Raw genomic sequence first — 21,021 nt, 5'->3', positions numbered from 1 at the left:
TTGCTTGCTTGTACCAAAGACAGGCAAAACACAACAAAACAACAGGGTTGAGCATTAAAACAATATATTTTACATATTTACAAATTGCTTTAACTGTCGAACGTTTTCGGCTTAAATTAAGCTCTCATCAGGAATCTGAAAATATTTTAAAAAATGCAATAAATTTCAACTTCTTGAAGGTAACTAGCCAACTGAATATAAGCATCCAGAAATACTAATAAATTTGTCTTTTAAAAAATATTGTTTGCAATTAAGTGTTGTATTTAAAAACGTGTTTATGACATCTTTATCCTTTTTCGGTCACACTAAAGTTGGTTAATTTCCTGTCATGTCTGTTGTTAGCTGTGGTCAACACGTTCAAATTAGGCGATGTTGGCTGTTTTATGACGTACAGCTTTAATAATTACGGATAAAGGTATGTCTTGTGGCTTCTACATTGGCTACCGACAACTGTGCAAAAGTAGCTTAGCTCTAAATGTGCAATAGTTAGCAAAACCGCACAGGATACTCTGCTTTTCCGATTTGTCGTCCTATAATGTTTAAAATTAAATAAGGTAAAGGGGAGTCCCATACTTGATCCAAGCATCGGGGAAGGTTCTCATTATACCATGCCTCCAGCACTAACAAGAGGTGGCCAGTTCCTTTCTCTCGGCCGCCTTTACTTCAGCAACTACTCCCACCCAATTTATTACACCCTGGGTAGAGGTGAGCGGTGTTTGTCAAGAACCAGCTTAAGCCGGGAGTCGAAGCAGAATTACGTGATTGGAAAGCGAGCGCCTTATCCGCTGCGCCATCTCACCACAAGTTGCAGCGTAATAAAATGTGATTTGAAGACATTTTTTTGAATTTGGCTTCTGCCAACAACAATGCAATCAAAAATCACGTTGTCTCATGTAGAGCTTTGCTAAAGCAACCTTGCGATAGATCAACTTGAAATTCTGTAACATGGTTGATTGGGTTTAAGCTAAAACTTGATGATAATGTTTGCTCTTTGTTTTCGAAAACGGCCAACGAATCGAAAACATACAACTCATTTGAAAGTTATGTCAACCAAAATAAGCCTCGTTGACTATACGCTTGTGACTTGTCTTTGTTGAGCTATGCGTTTTTTGATTAATTTTGTTTACGTCTGCTTTTTTATCTTTTGCCCATTATGTGAACTGTTTCTCACAAAGTGGTGTGATGTTTATTTGTCATTTCTGTAGTTTGGTGTCAATTTGTGCTAAGTTTTGAATGCAGCAATTGCAGGTTTACTATTGTAAAACTTCCAATTTTTATTGCTAGGCCTATATTTAGCTTTCCAGCTATGGGCCCCTTAAAGCTGGAAATCGAAGCTATTTCTTTGCATAGTTGTGTATGAGTTAAAGGTATGCTAAATCGTTAGCTGATACTTACATACTTTATACAATCAAGCTGCATTTCTCGTAAAAGCATGAACTTATAACGTTGCAAGAAAACATGGCCAACAAAACCAGTTTCACGTGCTTTGATGGGAAAGAAAAGTTTCTCTTTTCAGTGTTTTGAACGATTAATAGCATTGTTTAAACTTTAACAATCTTACATCACCTGGACGAAGTTGAATGCCTGAGGCAGAACAGCATCTCTATTTGATAGCATGCATAAATTGTTTTTCATTAAAAATGAATTGATTGCAGAATAATGACTTAGCATTTTCATCATCTGAATTGTTTGAGTTGCCAGTTCAACTAAACTGTCTGTTTTGCTTGTCATGTCAAGCTTGGATATTCATTCGCAATCGCAGAGCAATCTTTTCAAGTTAGTCTTTTCTTATTCCCACATCGCTTTCTGCTTCAATCATAGCAATAATTAGGGAACAAAAAAACGGTATCCGCTAAACGACATTGGTCGAAGGACCAGCATATCTTGTTTGCCAGTTCATTAATTTTCAAACCAAAAAGTTTTGAATATAGGATATAGCCTACCGCGAAAATCTGCAAAAATGGACTGCCAACATTTTATATGCAGTATAGCTTGTAGACCAGTATAGCTTAAACTCACGTTGCATTTTGTACGATTTGAATAAGGCACAAATAGCAATGCAGTAGAACACTGAGTGGTACCGCCATTCGCGACTAACCCCTTGGCTAATGACTGGTGAAAACTTGCACTTTTCTTGTTGAGATAACTTGCTTTGTATTTGCATTAATTTACGTTCAGCAAACGATATTAAAACAATAACAAGCTAATTTCGATATAAACACTTCACTTCGCCAATGTCATGCTTTGTTTCACGGCCAATCATTCTTTAATTTTCAGTTTCAAAGCAGTTTAGAAGTTACAAAAGGTATAAATTCGCAGTTTTTCAGTATCTGAATAAAACATCTTTATAGTTGCGTAGCACCTTAGCTTAGAACAGAAGTTTACGATCATTTTATACCATCTTATTTTTCAACTTAAGCTGGTAAGCAGCAATTGATTAAGACAAATAAGTAATTAGTAGACCAAACAGTCTTGTTTTGTCACATCTGATATTAAAGAGCTAGTTATTTGATTCGTTAAGTAATCTTTTCTAGCCTATGCATAATATAATAATTTACTATGCACTCAAGCCACTAATTTATCTTCTACATTATGAGCAGAAAGTAGCATTTGAAAGTTTATGTGTCATAATTTTGTTTTTAAAAGTTAAATCTAAACATTCTGGTTTTGTGGTTTCAATCGATGATTCAGCATTTTGGACGATGAGAGCTTTCTATCTTATTTTTGCTGCTTATGCCTTGCTCACTTTTGCTTGGATCTCAGGAATACAAGGTAAACATGTTTCACAAACATCAGACTGCAAATGCTTTAAAATTGATGAAAAAACACTCACTGCAACTAAGCTTTAGTGGTAATAAATCTACCAACTATTGAAATTTTCAGCGACGCTACGTTTTTCAAACGGTATCAAAGTTGCAATGCGAGCAATAAACGCATTGCTACATTTGCCTAAGATTACTGCTTGATGCAAAAAACAATTGCTGGTCCTCCTAAAACAAGCCATCGCTAAAAAACAAATCAAAAACAAGACAACTCTTAAAGCACATGCACCTGAGCAAAAAAAACAGCAGTAAAATCATTGAAAAAAGAGGTAATTTTCTACCAAAAAGCAGGAGTAGTCTCCAACGCAAAATGGATTTGTTGTAAATGCATTACAGCAATAACATTAACAGTATTTTACAACTTCAAGGCCCACTTATAAGATTTTAAGCTCCTAACTCCCCTCCCGGATCCATTTCCAAAACTACTTTCTGGATTCCTGTCAAAGCTCCTGCTTACAACCTTTGGTATGACCCGACCTCAAATCGAAAACAGGCTTATCAAAATCAAAGAAGAGCGTACTCGCCACTTTGCTGTAAAGATGAGGCTAAACCAATATTAGCAATATAAAATAAAAAGGTCATTCAACAAAGAGAAGCGATGGCGTCAGCGTTTTATTTTATTTTTTCAAGTTTGTTGCAAAGTAAGTAGGCCTATAATAAACTTGCTGTCCTTGTTATCAATCTTGTTAGGATGGCATGGAGTTTAAATGCAATGATCACGCATCCAGTCATTGGCTTGCTAGTCGTATCCTACTATTTGCAGGCAACTCAACTTTCCTCAACAGCTTTTGTTGAATGGGTCTTGAGATTTCAAGACAAACGTAAGGTCGAAGCATGTTTACGCCATTGTAAACTTTGCATGCTAGTAGTTGAGCGTATAAAAAAACTGTTTATTTGATAAAACTATTGTCTATATATCTACTCTTTGTATTCTAATCTTTGTTAATGTGATGTAAAACATTTTGAATAGTTTGAAGAAACATTTTTGTCACACAACATTCAGGTTGCCACAACACCGCAACCGGGGAAAACGGTAATGGTGAAACTGGAGAAGGTCTTGGTGAAATAGATTTCGGAGAATTTACTCGAAAGAAGAGACAAGCTCCCAATGTCATATCAGAAGCTGAGAGAGAAGTAGAAAGGACGCGTCTACTGAGAAATTATTTTACTGCTTGCATGGAAGACCGTGTAAGGGAAAAGTTTTTCATATATAAACCTATGAAGATTTTCAATACCATCCCTTGATAGTTAGTAGTTCTTGAAATGTGTTATTTGTATTATTCACGTTTTTCCATCGATTTTGCACTCTTATTGTTATTGTTAGTTCGAAGTAATCTCATTTTTTTTACAAAAGTTAGTGCCAAAAATGATAGTTCCTTGTTGTGTGAAAGGCAAACAAAGCCCACCCACTTCACACCCCCAAACGTGACATCGAGTAAGCCAAACTTAGAATATGACCATGGGTATTTCATTAGTCAGATCACCAAAAGTGATGTGCAAGAATTAATTTGTTATTAACAAGACAAGCAGGTTTGTCTTGCTCAGTAGATTCCAACGTTTTCCTTATAAATCTTTTTATTGGTCTCAGACTTTCTATGCATTTTGCAGTCTCTCGTCCACTGTAGGGTTGAATGACAATCTACATCATATGAAGAACCAAATTTTAAGCTTGACTAATATTGCAATACCAGTATGCAACCGACAGGTTGAATGATATGTATTCCTGCTATGTTTTGTTTTTGTTTATGCTATCTATGTTTGTTTAGTCAATTAATCAAAAACAATGCAAATCATTGCAATGTTATGGAAGTTCTTCTTCATTTTGCTTATGAGGTAGCGATTCAGGCAACATCTCTCAATTGCTGCAACCAGTGCAATGTCTTGTCTGCTGCAGTGTCAATGCCAGTGCAATGTCAATGTCTGTAACCAGTGCAAACCAGTGTAGTGCAATGTGCAGGGTCTATGAGATCCACATGCTCTGCAGGTCGAAACACTAGACAACGGTTTATGATGTGCTGTTTGAGGTTTGCCACAGAGGCTGGTGAGTTACACAAACCTCAGGAAAACATGTTGTGTTTGAAGTGACCAACATGAGTAGCCTACGGAGGCGATTTAAAGTCACCCATTCTTTTTTGGCAAGTTTGAGCCAGATGGTAGGCAACTGTGTCTGGTGTGACTTGAAACTGGTCGGGCCCTGAGATGTTATCATTGCATAAGATCGAAGTGATCTTCATGAAGCGCCATGATGTGGCGAGAATAGGGGCACCTAGAAGGCAGACGTTGACGTGTGAGCTTTTGTGCGTCAAGAGCTGCAGTGTGGGGAAGGTAGCGATTATTGACATCTGCCTTTAATGTGAGCCGTATGGTGGAGTTCTCTCTGTTCTGGTGAGGCGATGCCTGAAAGCAGTGGTGATAAGTTTGTGCAGGGATATCTAAAGAAGGGGATACGAAGGCTTTTATTACGTCTGACAATAGAAGGGCTTTTGCTTTCTGTGTTTATCGTAAAATGACAATTGGCACCGATAGTAGTTTAATAAATTTTGTTATGATAACTTGCATTGCGCTATTAGCATCAGGCCTGGATATTCACAGCATGCTCATGGTTGCTTGTTAATTCAACTACCCATATACTTGCTTTACATCTAGCCTACCGCGAAGGCTTTGTTCAAAAAAACAGCTTACTGGTAACTTTTCAACTGTCTTTGGAAGCAAGTATTCTTTAAATATGCTCTACGTAACATTTGTTAACTGTCTCCTGTAGCTCACTGTACCAGCTGCACTACAAAACTTTCTACGATTTTAAAAAGAACCACATGTTTAAAGCACTACAAACTACCGCCCTGGTAGTGTCACGAGAATAAGGCAATCGCTGCGAGCCTTCATATCCCCTTCTCTAGATATCCCTGAGTTTGTGGGGGTTGGACGCAGAAATCCAATGATTATTCGCAGTGTTGTTCAGGACGATGTCTACCTTTTTTGAGCGTGTGCTGCGGCACTGGACTGGAGAAGCATATTCGACAGCACTGTAGGCCACACAAGCGCAAGGGCAATGGTGCACAGTGTTAAGGTTTTGGATCCCCAAGTCGACCCAACTAGGCATCTAAGAAGGTTGTTTCTTGCTGATGCTTTAGCACGAACTGAGTCAGAGTGTTTTTTTATTTTATTTTATTTTTTATAACTGAATTACCGATCCAGGGTCACTTCCAAGCATGTAAGTGTAGGGCAGGAGTCGTGTCGTATAACGGTTCCACCCAGAATAACTCGTAGATGACGGCCAGCTTCCTTGTTGTTGAGGTGGAAAGAGGTGATGGTGGTTTTAGCTGTGCTGAGTTTTAGCGTTCAGTTCTTCAGGTATTATGAGATGAGCTTCATATCCTTGGTAAGGAATCTTTTACATTAGTCCAGTTTTTATCTGAATATAGTGGGGCCAAATCGCCTACATAGCTGTAGGTCTACTGTGTGGAGTTTGTCTGGGGAATATTGCTCGTGTGAATATTGAATAACATGGGTGCTAAGCAAGATCTTTGAGGAACACCTTTAAAAAAAATTGAACTCTTGGTCTACAAATAAATTGATCAAGGTATTTTGCAAAATAGTTTATAATAATGATGTCACGTTATCTCTAAAATACAATTCAGTCTTACCGTTTACCTTGGTTGGGTCGCTTTTGGATATGTTGTGTTCCAATATTCTGTTTATTTTGCCTGACACTCACACTTTGTGTTTAACTAAATTTATCTAATTAAAAACTCCATTTTTGTACAAGTTAAAGCCATAAGGTTTAATATTGAAGTTAAGTTTCAAATCATTTTTTCTTCATTGCCACAGAATGATTTCAACGACTTGTTTTTTTTACAAAGTTTTACTCTTGTATTGTATCACATATACTCTGTTAGAAAACTTTCGAATATCCATCCGTGATATTATTATCATTGTAGGCACACAAAGAACATTTTGCCTCATACTAACATTGGAATAAATTAAATTAATTGTTAACTAGTTGGACGAGCAATGTGTTTTACTTCGGGATATTGTATTGTAAACAGACATAACTCAGCAACAACACTACATTTAACATTATAAAAACAAAAAACAATAAGCGAACGTTTTCGCCTAGTCATATAGCCCTTTTCAAGCCTATAAGAAAATACATTTTAAAAAGAAATGCTAAAGAATCATATAGTATCACAGCAAAAATATGGTCAAATCTAAACATTTGAGAAACTGCCTCGCTCACACAAAATGATAACTGAAAATTACACAGCACAACGGGTCAAGTATTTCAGAGGTAAAATTAATTGATTGTTTAGACAAGGACTCAGGCAGATTACACAAGAAAGACGGAAGCACAAGAGATAGTGGCACAAAACAAAGTAAATGCATTATTTTCTTATAGGCTTGAAAAGGGCTAGATGACTAGCCGAAAACGTTCGCTTTTTGTTTTTTGTTTTTATAATGTTAAATGTAGTGTTGTTGCTGAGTTATGTATGTTTATTGTTTAAAAGAGTTACCTCTCTACCCAAATTGTAATATTGTATTGTTTTTTCAGTTTTTGATCAGCACAAAAAAACGGCACCCCTTATATTTACTGCTGAAAACGCGTGGTTTCTAAAAGTGTGTGCACTGTTCATGTGCTAATGAAATTTATCTAACCCATGCCATTGTATTACTATACTTCTTATAACAAAAACTCATGGTGGTAATTTTACTTATTTTCATTGCTGACAAAACAGTGACTAAGGTCACTTTAATAAACAGTAACTCAAAATTATCTTTTTTCTCCACCGCAAACATATAGCAAACAGCGTAGCTATCCGTTAACCGCAGAAGAAACAATTAAAAAGTGTATAATTAAAAAAACAAAGACAGTTTTTAAAAAAATGGAATAATTTGCGAAGAAATTTATCAGTTTCTTTTTTTTTCAACTCTTTGCACAGGCTGGCGATCTATTCAGCTGGGACGGAGTGATAGACTTCACTATCCTTGACACACGTTGGTATACAGCAACTGATGACAATACTTGCAGGTCAGTGAATTTTATCAAAGTTGATTAATCCAGTTTATTGCAGATTATACTAGGATCGTAATAAACCGATGAGGAATGCTGTGGCATTCAATCATGATGTTGGAAAAGTTTACAATTCTATCCATTCATAAGTTCCTGAAATAGACTTCTTTTAAAGATGCGTAAGCCTTATCTCTCTTTGGTTTTACAAATTCTGCAGGTCTTTAGGTCTTATGCACCTGCACGCGTTTCAAAGCTCAATAAACTAGCTTAGGTTGAAAAAATATTTTTTTTGATATCAAAAAAGTATTAGTAAATGAATCTATTTCTATTTATGAGTATACAATATTATCATAGATCTGACATGCCAGATTGCTGGAAACAGAGACTCCAAATTTATTTGAGACCAGACTCGAACCTCCTTCAGCCAAGCAGGGATTGCATCGACCAATTAGCCGTTGATGTCAACGCTACAGGAAGAAGTCAGTAGAAAACAAAGTGAACAATTTTATCAAACGGTTTCTTTGTTTAAAACTTTACTGTTCAAACAAATCTAGCTGAAACAAACATAATGTTTTACTATTACAAAAGTATTTTGAAAACGAAGTTGCATTTTTGAAGTTTCTTTTAAGAATAGACTAGCCTACTTGTATTTATTGTTAATAGAAATTGTAAATTTTTATCCAATGTCACGAAAATTTGATGAAACAAACATAACTTTAAAATTACGCATTTTACATTATAGCCATTGTCATACTCACTGCATCTGCACAATTCAAACGTGATATAAAATATAATATATAAATTTAACACTACACGAATAATCTCTAATGACAAAAACAAACACGGTCACGTGAATCATTTTGTGTTTTTTTTTTGCAGTATTTTATAGAAGAAGAACAAAGCGCAATGTTTCCAGATTTCCTTCTTCTACGAGAAGACCAAATTCTAATAACCCAGATCAACTTCAAGATCAATATGCTGCCTGCGTTCAGCAGGTCGCAGTGTTGCCTAGAAACAGAAGATCGATTAATTTAGACTCACTGGTGGAATTTGTAGAAAACCACGCTTTCTGTGGGTGAGTTTTCTGCGTTTTTAACACTAAAACAACGAGGAATTTCCCAAAAAAAAGCAGCTCTCTCAGAAACTGAGCTTTATACTTCGAAGTGGTTTTCAAGCAGTATTTAGGCCACGGTATGAATGTGATCAGTAGCGGCTCTAGAGAAGAGTTTGGGAGAGCATCAGAGGTTTTAAGAAGCAAAAATGTTGAGGCAAGTGCCCAATGTCAAACATGAAGCTTGAAAAGACAATCTAAGTCCGGTAGGAGGTCTTGGGGCTTGCACTCATAGAAATTTAACAAATGATATTTTTTTGGTAACTTTTTGCTTATTTTATAGTCAAATACCTTTGTCGCACACATTACATTTGATCAAGTTTATAAAATAAAAACTAGATTTCTGTGGAGATTTATTGGGTTCGTCTACTGTAGTTTAAAATAATATTTTCCATCGACAAAAAAAATTTCAATAAGTTATCTTTTGATTAAGCTTTAGTAGTAATATCCCAAAAAAAACGAGAAAATTTCATATGCGTTTTTTGGTTTTATTGACGCACGTAAGCCTTAACCAAGTTCTCCCTCTCCCCTCTGGATACGCTACTGCATGTAATCACATGATTGATTGGATGGACTAAATTGACAAATAACAGGCGTTGTATTTCTTTTTTAATTAAATTAGCCTATGATTAAATGCCTTTTTGCATAAACCTCTGTTCGTGCAACCATTGGTATTTATTGTTACGAATGCAGAAGAGAATTGAATAATATATTGTTTTTTTCAAATTTTGTTCTTTTTTTTAAATCATTATCTTACAATTGGCAACTGAAAAGCAAGGTTTAAATCGTAAATGTCAAGTATTTTTGTGTTATAGAGAATGTGGGGTTCGCTCTGATCCGCCTCGAGTTCCAACTCCAACTCCATTTAGAGGAAATATCAGACCTTCAAGATATCCTAGATATCACGGAAACTCTGGATCAAGTGGAAACTCTGGACATTACACAAGTTCTGGACCAAGTAGAAGTTCTAGACATTACGGAAATTCTGGATCAAGTGCGAATTCTGGACAGTACGGAAATTCTGGATCAAGCGCAAGTTCTGGACATTACGGAAATTCTGGATCAAGTGCAAACTCTGGACATCACACAAATTCTGGATCAAGTACAAACTCTGGACATTACACAAATTCTGGATCCAGTGCAAACTCTGGACATCACACAAATTCTGGATCAAGTACAAACTCTGGACATTACACAAATTCTGGATCCAGTGCAAACTCTGGACATTACGGAAATTCTGGATCAAGTGGAAACACTGGACATTACGGAAATACTGGATCAAGTGGAAACACTGGACATTACGGAAATTCTAGAACAAGCGGAAATTCTGGTCATTTTAGACCAAGTGGGAGTCAAACAATTTTAATCCGACCCACACTCTTTTCAAGACTTCCTAGTGGTCTTCCTCAATCACCCAGTAGGTATGTCCATAGAATTGTATCAGGAAGAAAAAAACGCTCAGCACCATTTTCATCAACTCGTTCCATGAGAGACATGATTTCTTCTATGGCATCTTCCTATACTCCCACAAATTTGGACAGCATAGAAGAAGTCGGTTGTACTTCGGCAACAGTTTATCCATTTGTTTTTGAAAGTTTGACGCAGGAAACATCTCCATTGATTGATCCCATCTCTATTTGTAACCAAAGATTTATGGATTTGTTCATACCCAGTAAGTAAATTTCACAAAAATATGCAGTAAAATTAATTATAGTTAATTAATTATTTACTTACGTGTTCTAAACTGCTAGTATTTAGTGACGTAGTTTATTATTAGTTGTTTCTTTTTCATGCCATTGACCTGTTGATGTTTTGAATGCAGGCTACTATAATTGCAGTTTTAAAATATAGGTAATTTATGAAAGCTAGCCATCAATAAAGGCTACTGCATACAGTATATTTTGGTGTTACAAGCTGTCATTTCTTTTATTTATCGCACTTCTCAACATGATATGAAGTTCTACTGAAAATATTCAGCTAACTAATCGATCACCCACAAACGGCATTTCGGTAAAAATAATGAGACCGGAACGTTCTTCAATGTTCAGTTCAATTGTTAAACATCTGTTAATTCTGTCATTACTTCATTCACAGATCCCTGCGCTGGTCTCAAAAACTACTATGACGATGCTTTCTGCAAAAAGCAGCAATCCTGGTGCGATAATTACGGTCGGTTTATGTCTGAAGGTTGTGCCAGAACTTGCTGTGAAAGGACCAACAGACCAGTGGGTAAGGAAAGGTTCAATCTTTCAATCGTTTGGCTTCCTTAGTGTAATCTTGTTTAGATTGCATTAAAGTTAATGCTGTGATGGCGATTGATTGCGCGGTCCAGTGGTAGGCCACTCGCAACACCTTGCCCACCCCACACTCTTAAACGATTCCAGAACTAAACCTCAGAAGAGGCTCTTTCAGTCCGAGGATAAAACTTTCTGCAATTTACATTTCAAGGTTAATCACTTGATGCTTGCTAAGACCTCCAGGCTGCATCTCAAAAATGCATAATATATAATGATAATATAAAAAATAATATAATAATATAACTAATAATAATTAAGTGAGTATAATAAATAATAATAATAATAAAAAAGAAACTATTGTAGTTACGAAATAAATCTTCTATAAAATTCTATTCTATGAAATGCTCTTATTTGCGTCTTTTATTAAACTTGCGTTTTGATAAAACCTTGAAATCAAAAATCTTTTTGAAGAAACTTGAGATAAAATTGCTTCAGTGTATAAGATATCAGGTTGGCGACTAACATATTGTTCGATTCAACAACAGACCAGTTCTTGAGTGTGCAACTACTTTACCTCATTGTAGCCTACACTAATGGAAGAATATGTCACCGATTTGTTTTTGTTTTCCAGTGGAGCCACCGATACCAGGCTGGACCGAATGGTCACCCTGGGGAGACTGTCCAGCTCCGTGTGGTCAACGTGCGACGCAAGTGCGTCGAAGAATGTGTCCACTAGGGGTTCCTGGTATAACACCATGCGATGGAGCGGCGGTTGAGACAAGAGTGAGAATGAAACTCTTGTTTAGATGCAAACTATACTATTGTCATTCTTGTGGAGATTATAGCTTACAAGTTGTGATATCTGAAAGAAACAAAAGCAAAAGTTTGATTATGAGATACATGCTGCCCAATGCTTTGTTCTATCGTAAACATAAACAATGCGAAGTCTTCTTCTTCTCTCGTTTGACTTGTAGTAGCTTAGATTGGCAATGCCTCCTCGTGCAGCCAAGATGCGGTAGTTGGGTCTAGTTGTCGAATACCAGTGATTCCACTTGGGGGCCGTAAGATGGAACATTCGTGGAGTATGTGTTGCATTGTTTGTTCTACCGCTCCGCAGACACATATCGGCGTATTATGCAACCCTCACCTAAACAGATTAGCTCCAGTGCAGCCAACGTCACATCTGATCCTGTTCAATGTGACCCATGCCTTTCTTGAGAGGTCTGCTCCAGGAGGGATGGAGAGTGCTGGTATAACTGAAAACTGGGGAGGGATATGTGGCAGCTCGTTCCATTCCTGGGCCCATGTTTCCATGCAGCTGAAGTTCTTATCCACAAGTTGTGTAGCATACCGATGGAATGGGCGCCTTGATGATAGGCGTTGAGGTCTGACCGGTCCATTTGTTTGGGAGTGACTGTGGAGAAGGTGTTGAGGATCGAGTCTCGCATGCAAAGCCAGTTTGTGAGAGGCTTCTTCTCTACGGACATGAGCAGGAGCAATGCCAGCCAAAGTTGGCAGATAAGCAGTAGGTGTGGGGCGGAGACAGCCAGTGATGATGCGCGAGGTGTCGTTAATGCTACATCCATTTTTTTGTGTGTCTGGTGCGGTTCCACACAGCTGAGGCATATTCGGCTGAGCTGTAGACCAAGGCTAGTGCACTTGTACGCAAGGTTGATGCTCGGGCTTCCCATCCTGTTCCTGCAAGGCTTCTCAAGAGGTTATTTCGCGAGGTAACCTTGGCACGGAGTGACTCGATGTGGGGTCTGTAGGTCAACTGCCGGTCAAGTTTTACTCCAAGGTAAGTTGGGTTTGCAGTATATGGTAAAGGATTTCCTTTTAGCGAGACAGACAGTTGACGCTGAGATTCCCGATTATTTAGATGGAAAGCAGAGATTGTTGTTTTCGACGCATTCAGTTTGAGCCTGCACTTGTCCAGATAGTCAGCCACCAGTTTCAGGTCAGTTTCAAGTTTTCTTTCCACCTCATGCCAGTTCCTGTGAGAATATAGAAGAGCTAGATCATCTGCATAGCCATACTGTTGCGATGTAGTGCATGGTAGGTCACTTATATAAATATTAAATAGGAATGGCGATAGTGTTGACCCTTGAGGGACGCCATTTTTCAGGCGGCGTGGTCTGCTGGGTTTTCCCTCGTTGGTATGCAGTATGAAGGTACGGTTCGAGATGGTCTCTACCAGAAACTTAACCATGTGTCGGTCAGGAATGAGTTGTAATAGTTTCATAGTAAGACCGCGGTGCCACACAGTGTCATAGGCTGCTGTAAGATCCACTAGGAAAACACCCACCTTCTCACGGCTTCAAAACCACTTTCTATGTCATCAGTAAGCTTGACAACCTGGTCAGTTGTGCAGGGCGGACATCAATGAATGTCGTAAGGGAAGGAATAACCTTGCTGAAGCTCAATGTGGAAGGCTTTTCAAAAGCCAAGTCTACAGTTTTAGAACACCTGATTGAACCCTTGCAACCGACTGCCATCCTGCTCCAAGAAACTCACTGCGTGGATGTTTCGCGCCTGAAGATAACGGTCTTCCGACTTGCCTCCTACACTCTTAGTAAATGCGAAGTAATAGTTAGTATTAAATATACTGCATTAAGAATAGCACAAACAGAGTGTACATGTGGAAAAATGTGATTCAGCGGTATTCTTGTTAAAAGGTTGTCAAAGGTTTCCAATCAAAAAATTCTAATAAACTAAAAAAGCTCTAGTAAAAATTATGAAACAACAATCATGACAATGATTTTAAAGCCGCATGTCTTTATTTCTTTTGCATTTTTTATGTAGACTGTTTTCATCATTGCTTTCTACGTACTATTCTGGCCATAATCCCAAGTAAAAATCATAGTTAGTTTTTAAACCATCCAAAATGTGATAACGCGCAATGTGCAAGCGATATCCGTTAAATCAACGTTATCAGAAACATAAATACAGTACAGAAAATACTTAAAAAACATCTTTTAGTTCTTAATCATCAAACCATTGACAATATATTCATCTGTTGCACTGTATTTGTAGGAATGTGAACCGGAAGGGTGCCCTTCATGGAGCAATTGGAACTCATGGTCCCCTTGTCAAATAACCTGTGGAAAACTGAACCAGATTGCATCCAGGACTTGCATTGGTGGAGCTCCTGGAGAACCAGGATGCGATGGAAGTGCAACCAGGAGTAGGGTTTGTGATAGAGGAGAGTGCTTTGGTAAGATTTTGGCTCTGGACACAAAGTAATATATTATTTATGAAAGGCTCGCCATTAATTTTTGATCTTGTTTTATCAATAGTTGTCGCACGTAGGCCTACTTTGAATGCTACAGAGTAGTCGCTGTTGTCATGCATACTGAAGATGTTGTTTGGTGATTTGCCGACAAACTGCAGACCTTTTTTGTTCACGTTTGTTTTGATCTTCAGTAAACTTAAATAATATAATGAAGTTTCATGTCTGCTTTACAAAAAATAAAATACACTTCACTTTCTTTTTCCTACCTATTGTCGCTGCGTATCGTTTTTTATACATGTTAACATTTCTTTAATTATTCTGCATAAATGAGTTGCCCAAAACTGAACATGTTTTCATAACTCACTTTAAAGAACGGCTTTAGTTGTCTGGCATAATTCATTCCTACTTTTTCACAAAAAGTTTAATGTTTATGCAGGCACATTTACTCCTTGGTCATCTTGGTCGCCTTGCCCTGTTTCTTGTGGAGGTGGGACACAACAACGAAGAAGAACATGCGAAGGAAACTTCCGATGCCTTCCGGATCAAAGTAATACCAGGACACATGAGGCGCAAACATGCAACACAAACATATGTCCTGGCCGGTGGAGTAAATGGGGATCATTCAGCTCCTGTCAGGTTACTTGTGGAGGAATAAAAACTTATAATAGGAGGACTAGACGCTGTATAGAAGGAACAGTTGGAGGACTTGGATGCGAAGGATCAGATGTCGATCGACGAAAATGTGGTCGAGAGTCTTGTCCAGAACCGATCTGGGCAGATTGGGGAACATGGTCGAATTGTAACTGGAGGCGCAGAGTAAGGACTTGTATGCATGGTCCTCCTGGAGCATGTCAAGGAGAAAATACTGATTTTGGACAATGCAAAGGATGCAAGACGAAAAAGGAAGTGCAGGCTCATTGGGGACCATGGTGGGCTTGGTCAGAATGCAGAGGATCTTGTAGAGGAACTCGTCAAAGGCGAAGGTAATATGATATTACTTATATGATATTATTACTTATATTACTCATAGGTAATATGATATTATGATATATGATATACCTCCATGTGACATTTTCCTATTTGTGATACGTAAGCACCAAAAATAGTACTACTGCCAACCTTGCCAAAGTGCTCAAACTTCAAGCAGTGAGCTTTGCGCAATGCATGGCAAGGTGCCTCCAGTAAAGTGCTCAATCGGCGTAAGCCAAGAGCGTCCATAACTGCAAACAGTGCACACAGTTTCGACCTTCCGGCCTGCTCAGTGCAGTAGGTATACTGGTATGGCCATGGAGATTGTATATGTAGTATCCACACAAAGTGAAAATTGCATAACTTATTCATTCTTTTTTATTAAAAAATAATAAAATAAAAAAGTCAATAAGTCATGTAATTTTCATTTTGTGTAAAGCTACATGTAGGCCTACTTGATAGGATACTGATATTTTTTTTATTCACTTGTTTTGTACATATCAGTTTGTATCGTCTGAAAATCCTTCTTTAGTATCATGAGCCAATGCTAGTATAGATGGTTGCTGGTAGCCTACACCTCTTCATGTTCTTTAGTTTTAACTAAGCATTGTAGGATAATAATTCTTTCTTTTCCTATGCAAAAGCTTAAAACATATAAAACGAATACTTTACGGACAAACCTGAATATTCTGCTGCTGATCCATAATGCTTTTTAATTTCAGAAATTGCAGACGCGGTCAAATTGGTGATCCCGGTTGCTACGGAGCTTCTGCTGAAACTCAAGCTTGCGTTTCACAGATCGCGTGCCATCCAGGAAAATGATTTTTTTTTTCTGTTTTGTTTATTGTAACACCCTTAATGGAGTTAGTTTTTTGTATTGATTTTTTGGTATAAACGCATGTGTAGTTTCCGAATTTTCTTTAGTAGCCCATACAAAGCGCTGGCACTTTCATTAGGTTTGTTTGCTCATAAACTGGGATTTTCTGAAATAGATATCACTGCACAGCAATACAAGTTTAGTTTGAGTGATTGCATAGTTTATGTCATGAGCACTCCGAGCAGTGTTTTGCTACTAAAAACAGGTTATAGCAATCTATATTTGTATTTTTTGCATACTTTATTTGCCTTTGCTTCATTGTTAATTGAACGTATTATTCCTTATTCACGAGAAATAAAATATCGTATTTCAATTTTACCACAGACTTCTAAGTAGACGGTATTTGAATGCCTTTATTGGTTAATCTGACATCGAACCTTCTTGGGCCGCTTTGTAATGACATTTTCCTCAATAGCAAGAAATCCCTACTTAGGTCAATAACTTGATACATAAATACAAGTACTCTACCTACACGCATGGACGGAGGCTGTTGGACGTTTTTTCGCTTTACTTAACTATAGTTTATAAGAGATAGGTAAACTTTTTACCGAGGGCCACATTCAAAAGTATACACGCTCATTTCCACTCCGCTAGAACAAAAGGCCATCATCCTCCTTTCCTCTCTAACAAGCTTTGGGCGGGACAAAAAAATACCGTAATTTGACTGATGCAGTTAACGCAGTATTTCCACAACAAAATTTGCCTTTTAAAACTGAAAGAGTGCACGTTTACAATTACTTTAAATCATGACTGTAGAATGTAGATGATTTGTATAATCTCCAAATTGCAAGGAAACTGCTTTGAGAAAATATAGTCAGAAGAGAGGCCCATGTTTTAGGCCTTTCATTTCGAATGTTAACTACTATATTCTATATTTTTGCCCCAGAGTATTTTAGGATCGTTGTAGTTTGGTAGTTCAGCATCGACGACAATAGCAGTGTAGATTTGACGAGTATCTGGTATTCAGATAATGAATTTTGTTGGAACCAAATTTTAAAAGTGTGGTGGATGCAAGATAGGTTAAGGTAATCTTTGATGGTGTGGTCAGATTTCTGCTTCCTACAGCTGGTCACAGCGGTAAACCATAATCTCTTCGTGGGAAAATTGTAACATAAGATTCCCGAAACCGTTCGTCTGTATGTGATGACCGAAAAAGAAACACTCCTTTGAAACGTCTATTCAAATTTGTATTTCTGTAAAATTAGCCACCTGGCTGTCGAAAATGGAGTGCAACGCGATACACCACTAAAAACTTGTCACTACAATACAAACTACTTAGATATAAGGCGGAAATTTTGTCCAGCTTATTCAAGCAATAAGCAAAACAGTTAAATATGCGACCAACTTCCAAGTAACAATTTTAAGAATGACTAGAATAATTTGCGATATCTCAAACTCACGTACACAGTAACTGTGACGCAATAACGAAAGACATTGTCACGCAATTCAAACAGGTGTTGAAAGGCGATGATGCAATGTTTCATCAGGTCTTACGAAAGATGGTGCAATATTTGGACATTTTCTAGCAATTTCCATGACGTAAGATGCCAGCTAGGTTAAGTAGACCATAACGGTGTTTATGTGACGTTGGATTTGGTGAAAATTGTCGGGAACAACAGCCACACTGGCAGTACAAAGATGCCACTCCCATTGGTGGACGATTACGACCTAACCACTGTGCGTGAGTCATCCATTTCTGTCTCAGTAAGGACAGATCAATGGGGCGGCTCCGAGATCAAAAAATGATTCTGCTTGTACTGGTAACCCATTACGCTTTCATTTATGAGGTTTGCTACGTTAGTCGCAGACATGCTTTTGTCATCTTCATTAAGCAGAAATTGGTCAGAGGCACAAATGAATGTCTTGATTTTAGTCGACGAAAGTGTTTGTATGGAGGAGCATTAAACCTTACAGAGGAAGAGATGGTTTGCCTCCACGCTTCTTGACCTAGAAACAGAGTAGCTTCTTTGCATAAAAACTTAATGGTTGGATGCCTACAAGAACAAATAGATTTTTTTTAGTAGTGTTGGACACAGGCATCTATCTGGAAGAACAAAAACAAATCGAAAAGCTTAGACTAGACAACAAAGAACTCTTAAACGTTTGATTGCTTTACAATTAGAAAATTGACAAAAAGGGGAAATTTTGAAACTAAACGTTTACAACGAAAGTTTCAGTTTCTTGGCAAACGAAAATAACTACTGTATACCGCAATCAGCAGCGAAACTTTCAGTTTGTATATAATCAAAATTTGTTTTATCACAGCAAACCGCTTTTGACATTTAAATCAGACGTCATTGTGCAAGTCAGACATTTTAAACGTTGAATGAGTCACAAATTTTAGATGCAATAATTGAACAGCTCATTTTTCACATCTTGTGCAGAATTTGTGTCGTTTATAACAGGAAATGTTGTAGTAATTGCTTCAAAGAAAGTAGGTTATAAACCGTAAAACGCTGCAAAGGAAATGAGTTTTTTATCTTTGTTATAGAAGAAACTTGATAGTTGTACAAAATGTCTCAAACGCATTAGTTTCGTCTCACGTTTTTATGATGAATTGAAATTAAAAAAATATAACTTTATCTCACACTATAAGGAAATGTTAGCGACATCCCCGGATGGTTTACAAACACTAATTAACAAAACTTCAGACATCAGTGCAAAATATGGAATTGAAATTAATGACAAAAAAACAAAATGCATGACTATCTCCAAACAAAGTCCTGAACCCCACTTTGTACTTCACCAGGGAGGCAACACAATTGAACAAGTGTCTTCTTTCAACTATCTTGGTTCTCTCTTAACAGCGGACGCACGATGTAAGAAGGAGATACGAAGAAGAATAGGCCTAGCTAAAGACGCTTTTAATAGACTACGACCTATTCTATTGGATCGCAAGCTTTCTATTCTTCTGAAGGTGCGACTTCTCAAAGTGTTAGTGTGGTCTGTTCTCCAGTATGGTTGTGAAACATGGACCTTCAACACAGAAACTAGGCGTAACATTGAAGCAGCTGAAATGTGGTTTTACAGAAGAATGCTCAGGATTTCATATACGGATCACATCACAAATGCAGAAGTTTTGAACCAAGTACATCAAGATAAGGAACTATTGAACAACATAACTCAAAGGCAACTCAAATTTCTCGGGCACATTATCAGAAAGGAAGATTTCGAAAATCTCTGTCTTAGCGGCCGCCTTCTCGGGAAACGTGCTCGTGGCAGACAAAGAACAACATTTATATCCAATTTCAATACATCAATCAGCCAACCAAGAACACTTTGGGACACTGCGCGACAAAGGGAACACTGGAGAAATTTACGAACTGAGCATCTAGTTCATCAAAGGCCGCATCGGCTATGATACTGTTGATGATGATAAGGAAATGAAACAACATAATACAAAGAACAATTGTTTGCAGTTGTCTACAAGTGTAACTCAACATTAGGCCTATTCACAATTTTAATTGATACATTACGGAGGCAGATTTTAAAGCATTTCTTTTTAATGTAGCCTAAGTTGCCTTTTTGTTTAAAGCCTTTTCAATGCTGACTTACATTGAAAGGTTCAGCAGCAAAATTTTAACATACGAATTCAGTTGGAAATATTATTTTCTCAATATTAATTAATATTGGTTCAGTGACAAACGAGACAATAAATGATCATAAACCTGTTTGTGCTGGAGTACCACTAAAGGTTCCATTCTGTCTCCGCTTATCATCTTGCTCCATGATAAGTTCACGGAATTAAATATCACTATATTCAGAAAAACACAACAACATCACTATAACAAACGCAACTCAAGTGTGTCACAGACATACAAATACTGTATATAAAACTTTATCACATCAATGGTTTTAGAATTAAAAAAAAACATGCATGCATTAACATAAACAAGTAAGTTATAGCTATTTTTATCTTGCAGCTGAAGGCTAATCATTATTAGACAAGAATGATAATAAATATTGTGATTGTTGATTTATATGATGTAAAAACGAACTTGCAAAGGCTCTAAAAATCCTTGAGATTGGAGAGCGACAACGCCTCAGCCACAATAATATTCTTATTTTTATATGTACAGTAGGTTACCCAACGTGGTGTACGCTTTGGTGGCCACTTCTCTCCAACGAAAACGACCCCGACAATCGTTAAAAAAGAAAATTGTAAATTTTACTTTGGTCACTTTTTGGATTTTATTCATAAAATTGAATAATCGACCTTTTCCCAGCGAGCCTTCCATTCCTCCTTGTAGCCTATAGCCTAGTATTTGGCACTTCAATACTACTTTACCAAAACATAGCCAAAAAATTCGTGTTGTCTCTTTATTAAATTTATAATAATTAATGATACTGTGCTTCCAATATAAGTAAATTTGTATTTTCGGCCTCTATAGAAAAATGCAAATAAGTTCAGAATAAGTCTTTCCTCAGCGTATGGTAGAAGTTGTCCCGTTGACACTGTTGACATTGTTCACTCTCGTTGTTAACATTGTTGATACTTGTTTGACTCTTGACCCTTTTTGACACTTGACTCCCGTTGACACTTTGTCACCATCCCAGTATACCAGCATCTTGTCATAAACTGTGTTGTAAGCTTATTCAAAGATGAAATTTGAATCACCATAATCACGAGATTTCATCAAAAATGTTTTTTTTCACAAATTTTCTCGAAATGTTTGCTTTAGCAATGAGGTATCGAAAACGAAAATAAAACATTTTTCTAGGGTTGCACGAAAGTAAGCTACGCGGTCGCGGAAATCAACTCGTT

The 21,021-nt window shown here is 37.3% G+C and overlaps 1 protein-coding gene across 1 annotated transcript; it reads left to right on the top strand.

Moving 5' to 3' along the window:
• Positions 1-2,609: 2,609 nt before the first annotated feature.
• Positions 2,610-16,522, top strand: LOC145772360 (uncharacterized). Its single transcript, XM_082584239.1, has 11 exons — positions 2,610-2,772; positions 3,826-4,010; positions 7,760-7,848; positions 8,185-8,309; positions 8,710-8,905; positions 9,757-10,613; positions 11,036-11,170; positions 11,810-11,961; positions 14,212-14,392; positions 14,847-15,393; positions 16,102-16,522. Exons 1-11 carry the CDS (start codon positions 2,703-2,705, stop codon positions 16,199-16,201), a joined length of 2,637 nt encoding a protein of 878 aa, XP_082440365.1. The 5' UTR covers positions 2,610-2,702; the 3' UTR covers positions 16,202-16,522.
• Positions 16,523-21,021: the final 4,499 nt, after the last annotated feature.

Source organism: Aplidium turbinatum, chromosome 6 (assembly GCF_918807975.1).
Source record: "Aplidium turbinatum chromosome 6, kaAplTurb1.1, whole genome shotgun sequence".
NCBI lineage: Eukaryota > Metazoa > Chordata > Ascidiacea > Aplousobranchia > Polyclinidae > Aplidium > Aplidium turbinatum.
This window is presented reverse-complemented; position numbering and strand designations above follow the sequence as displayed.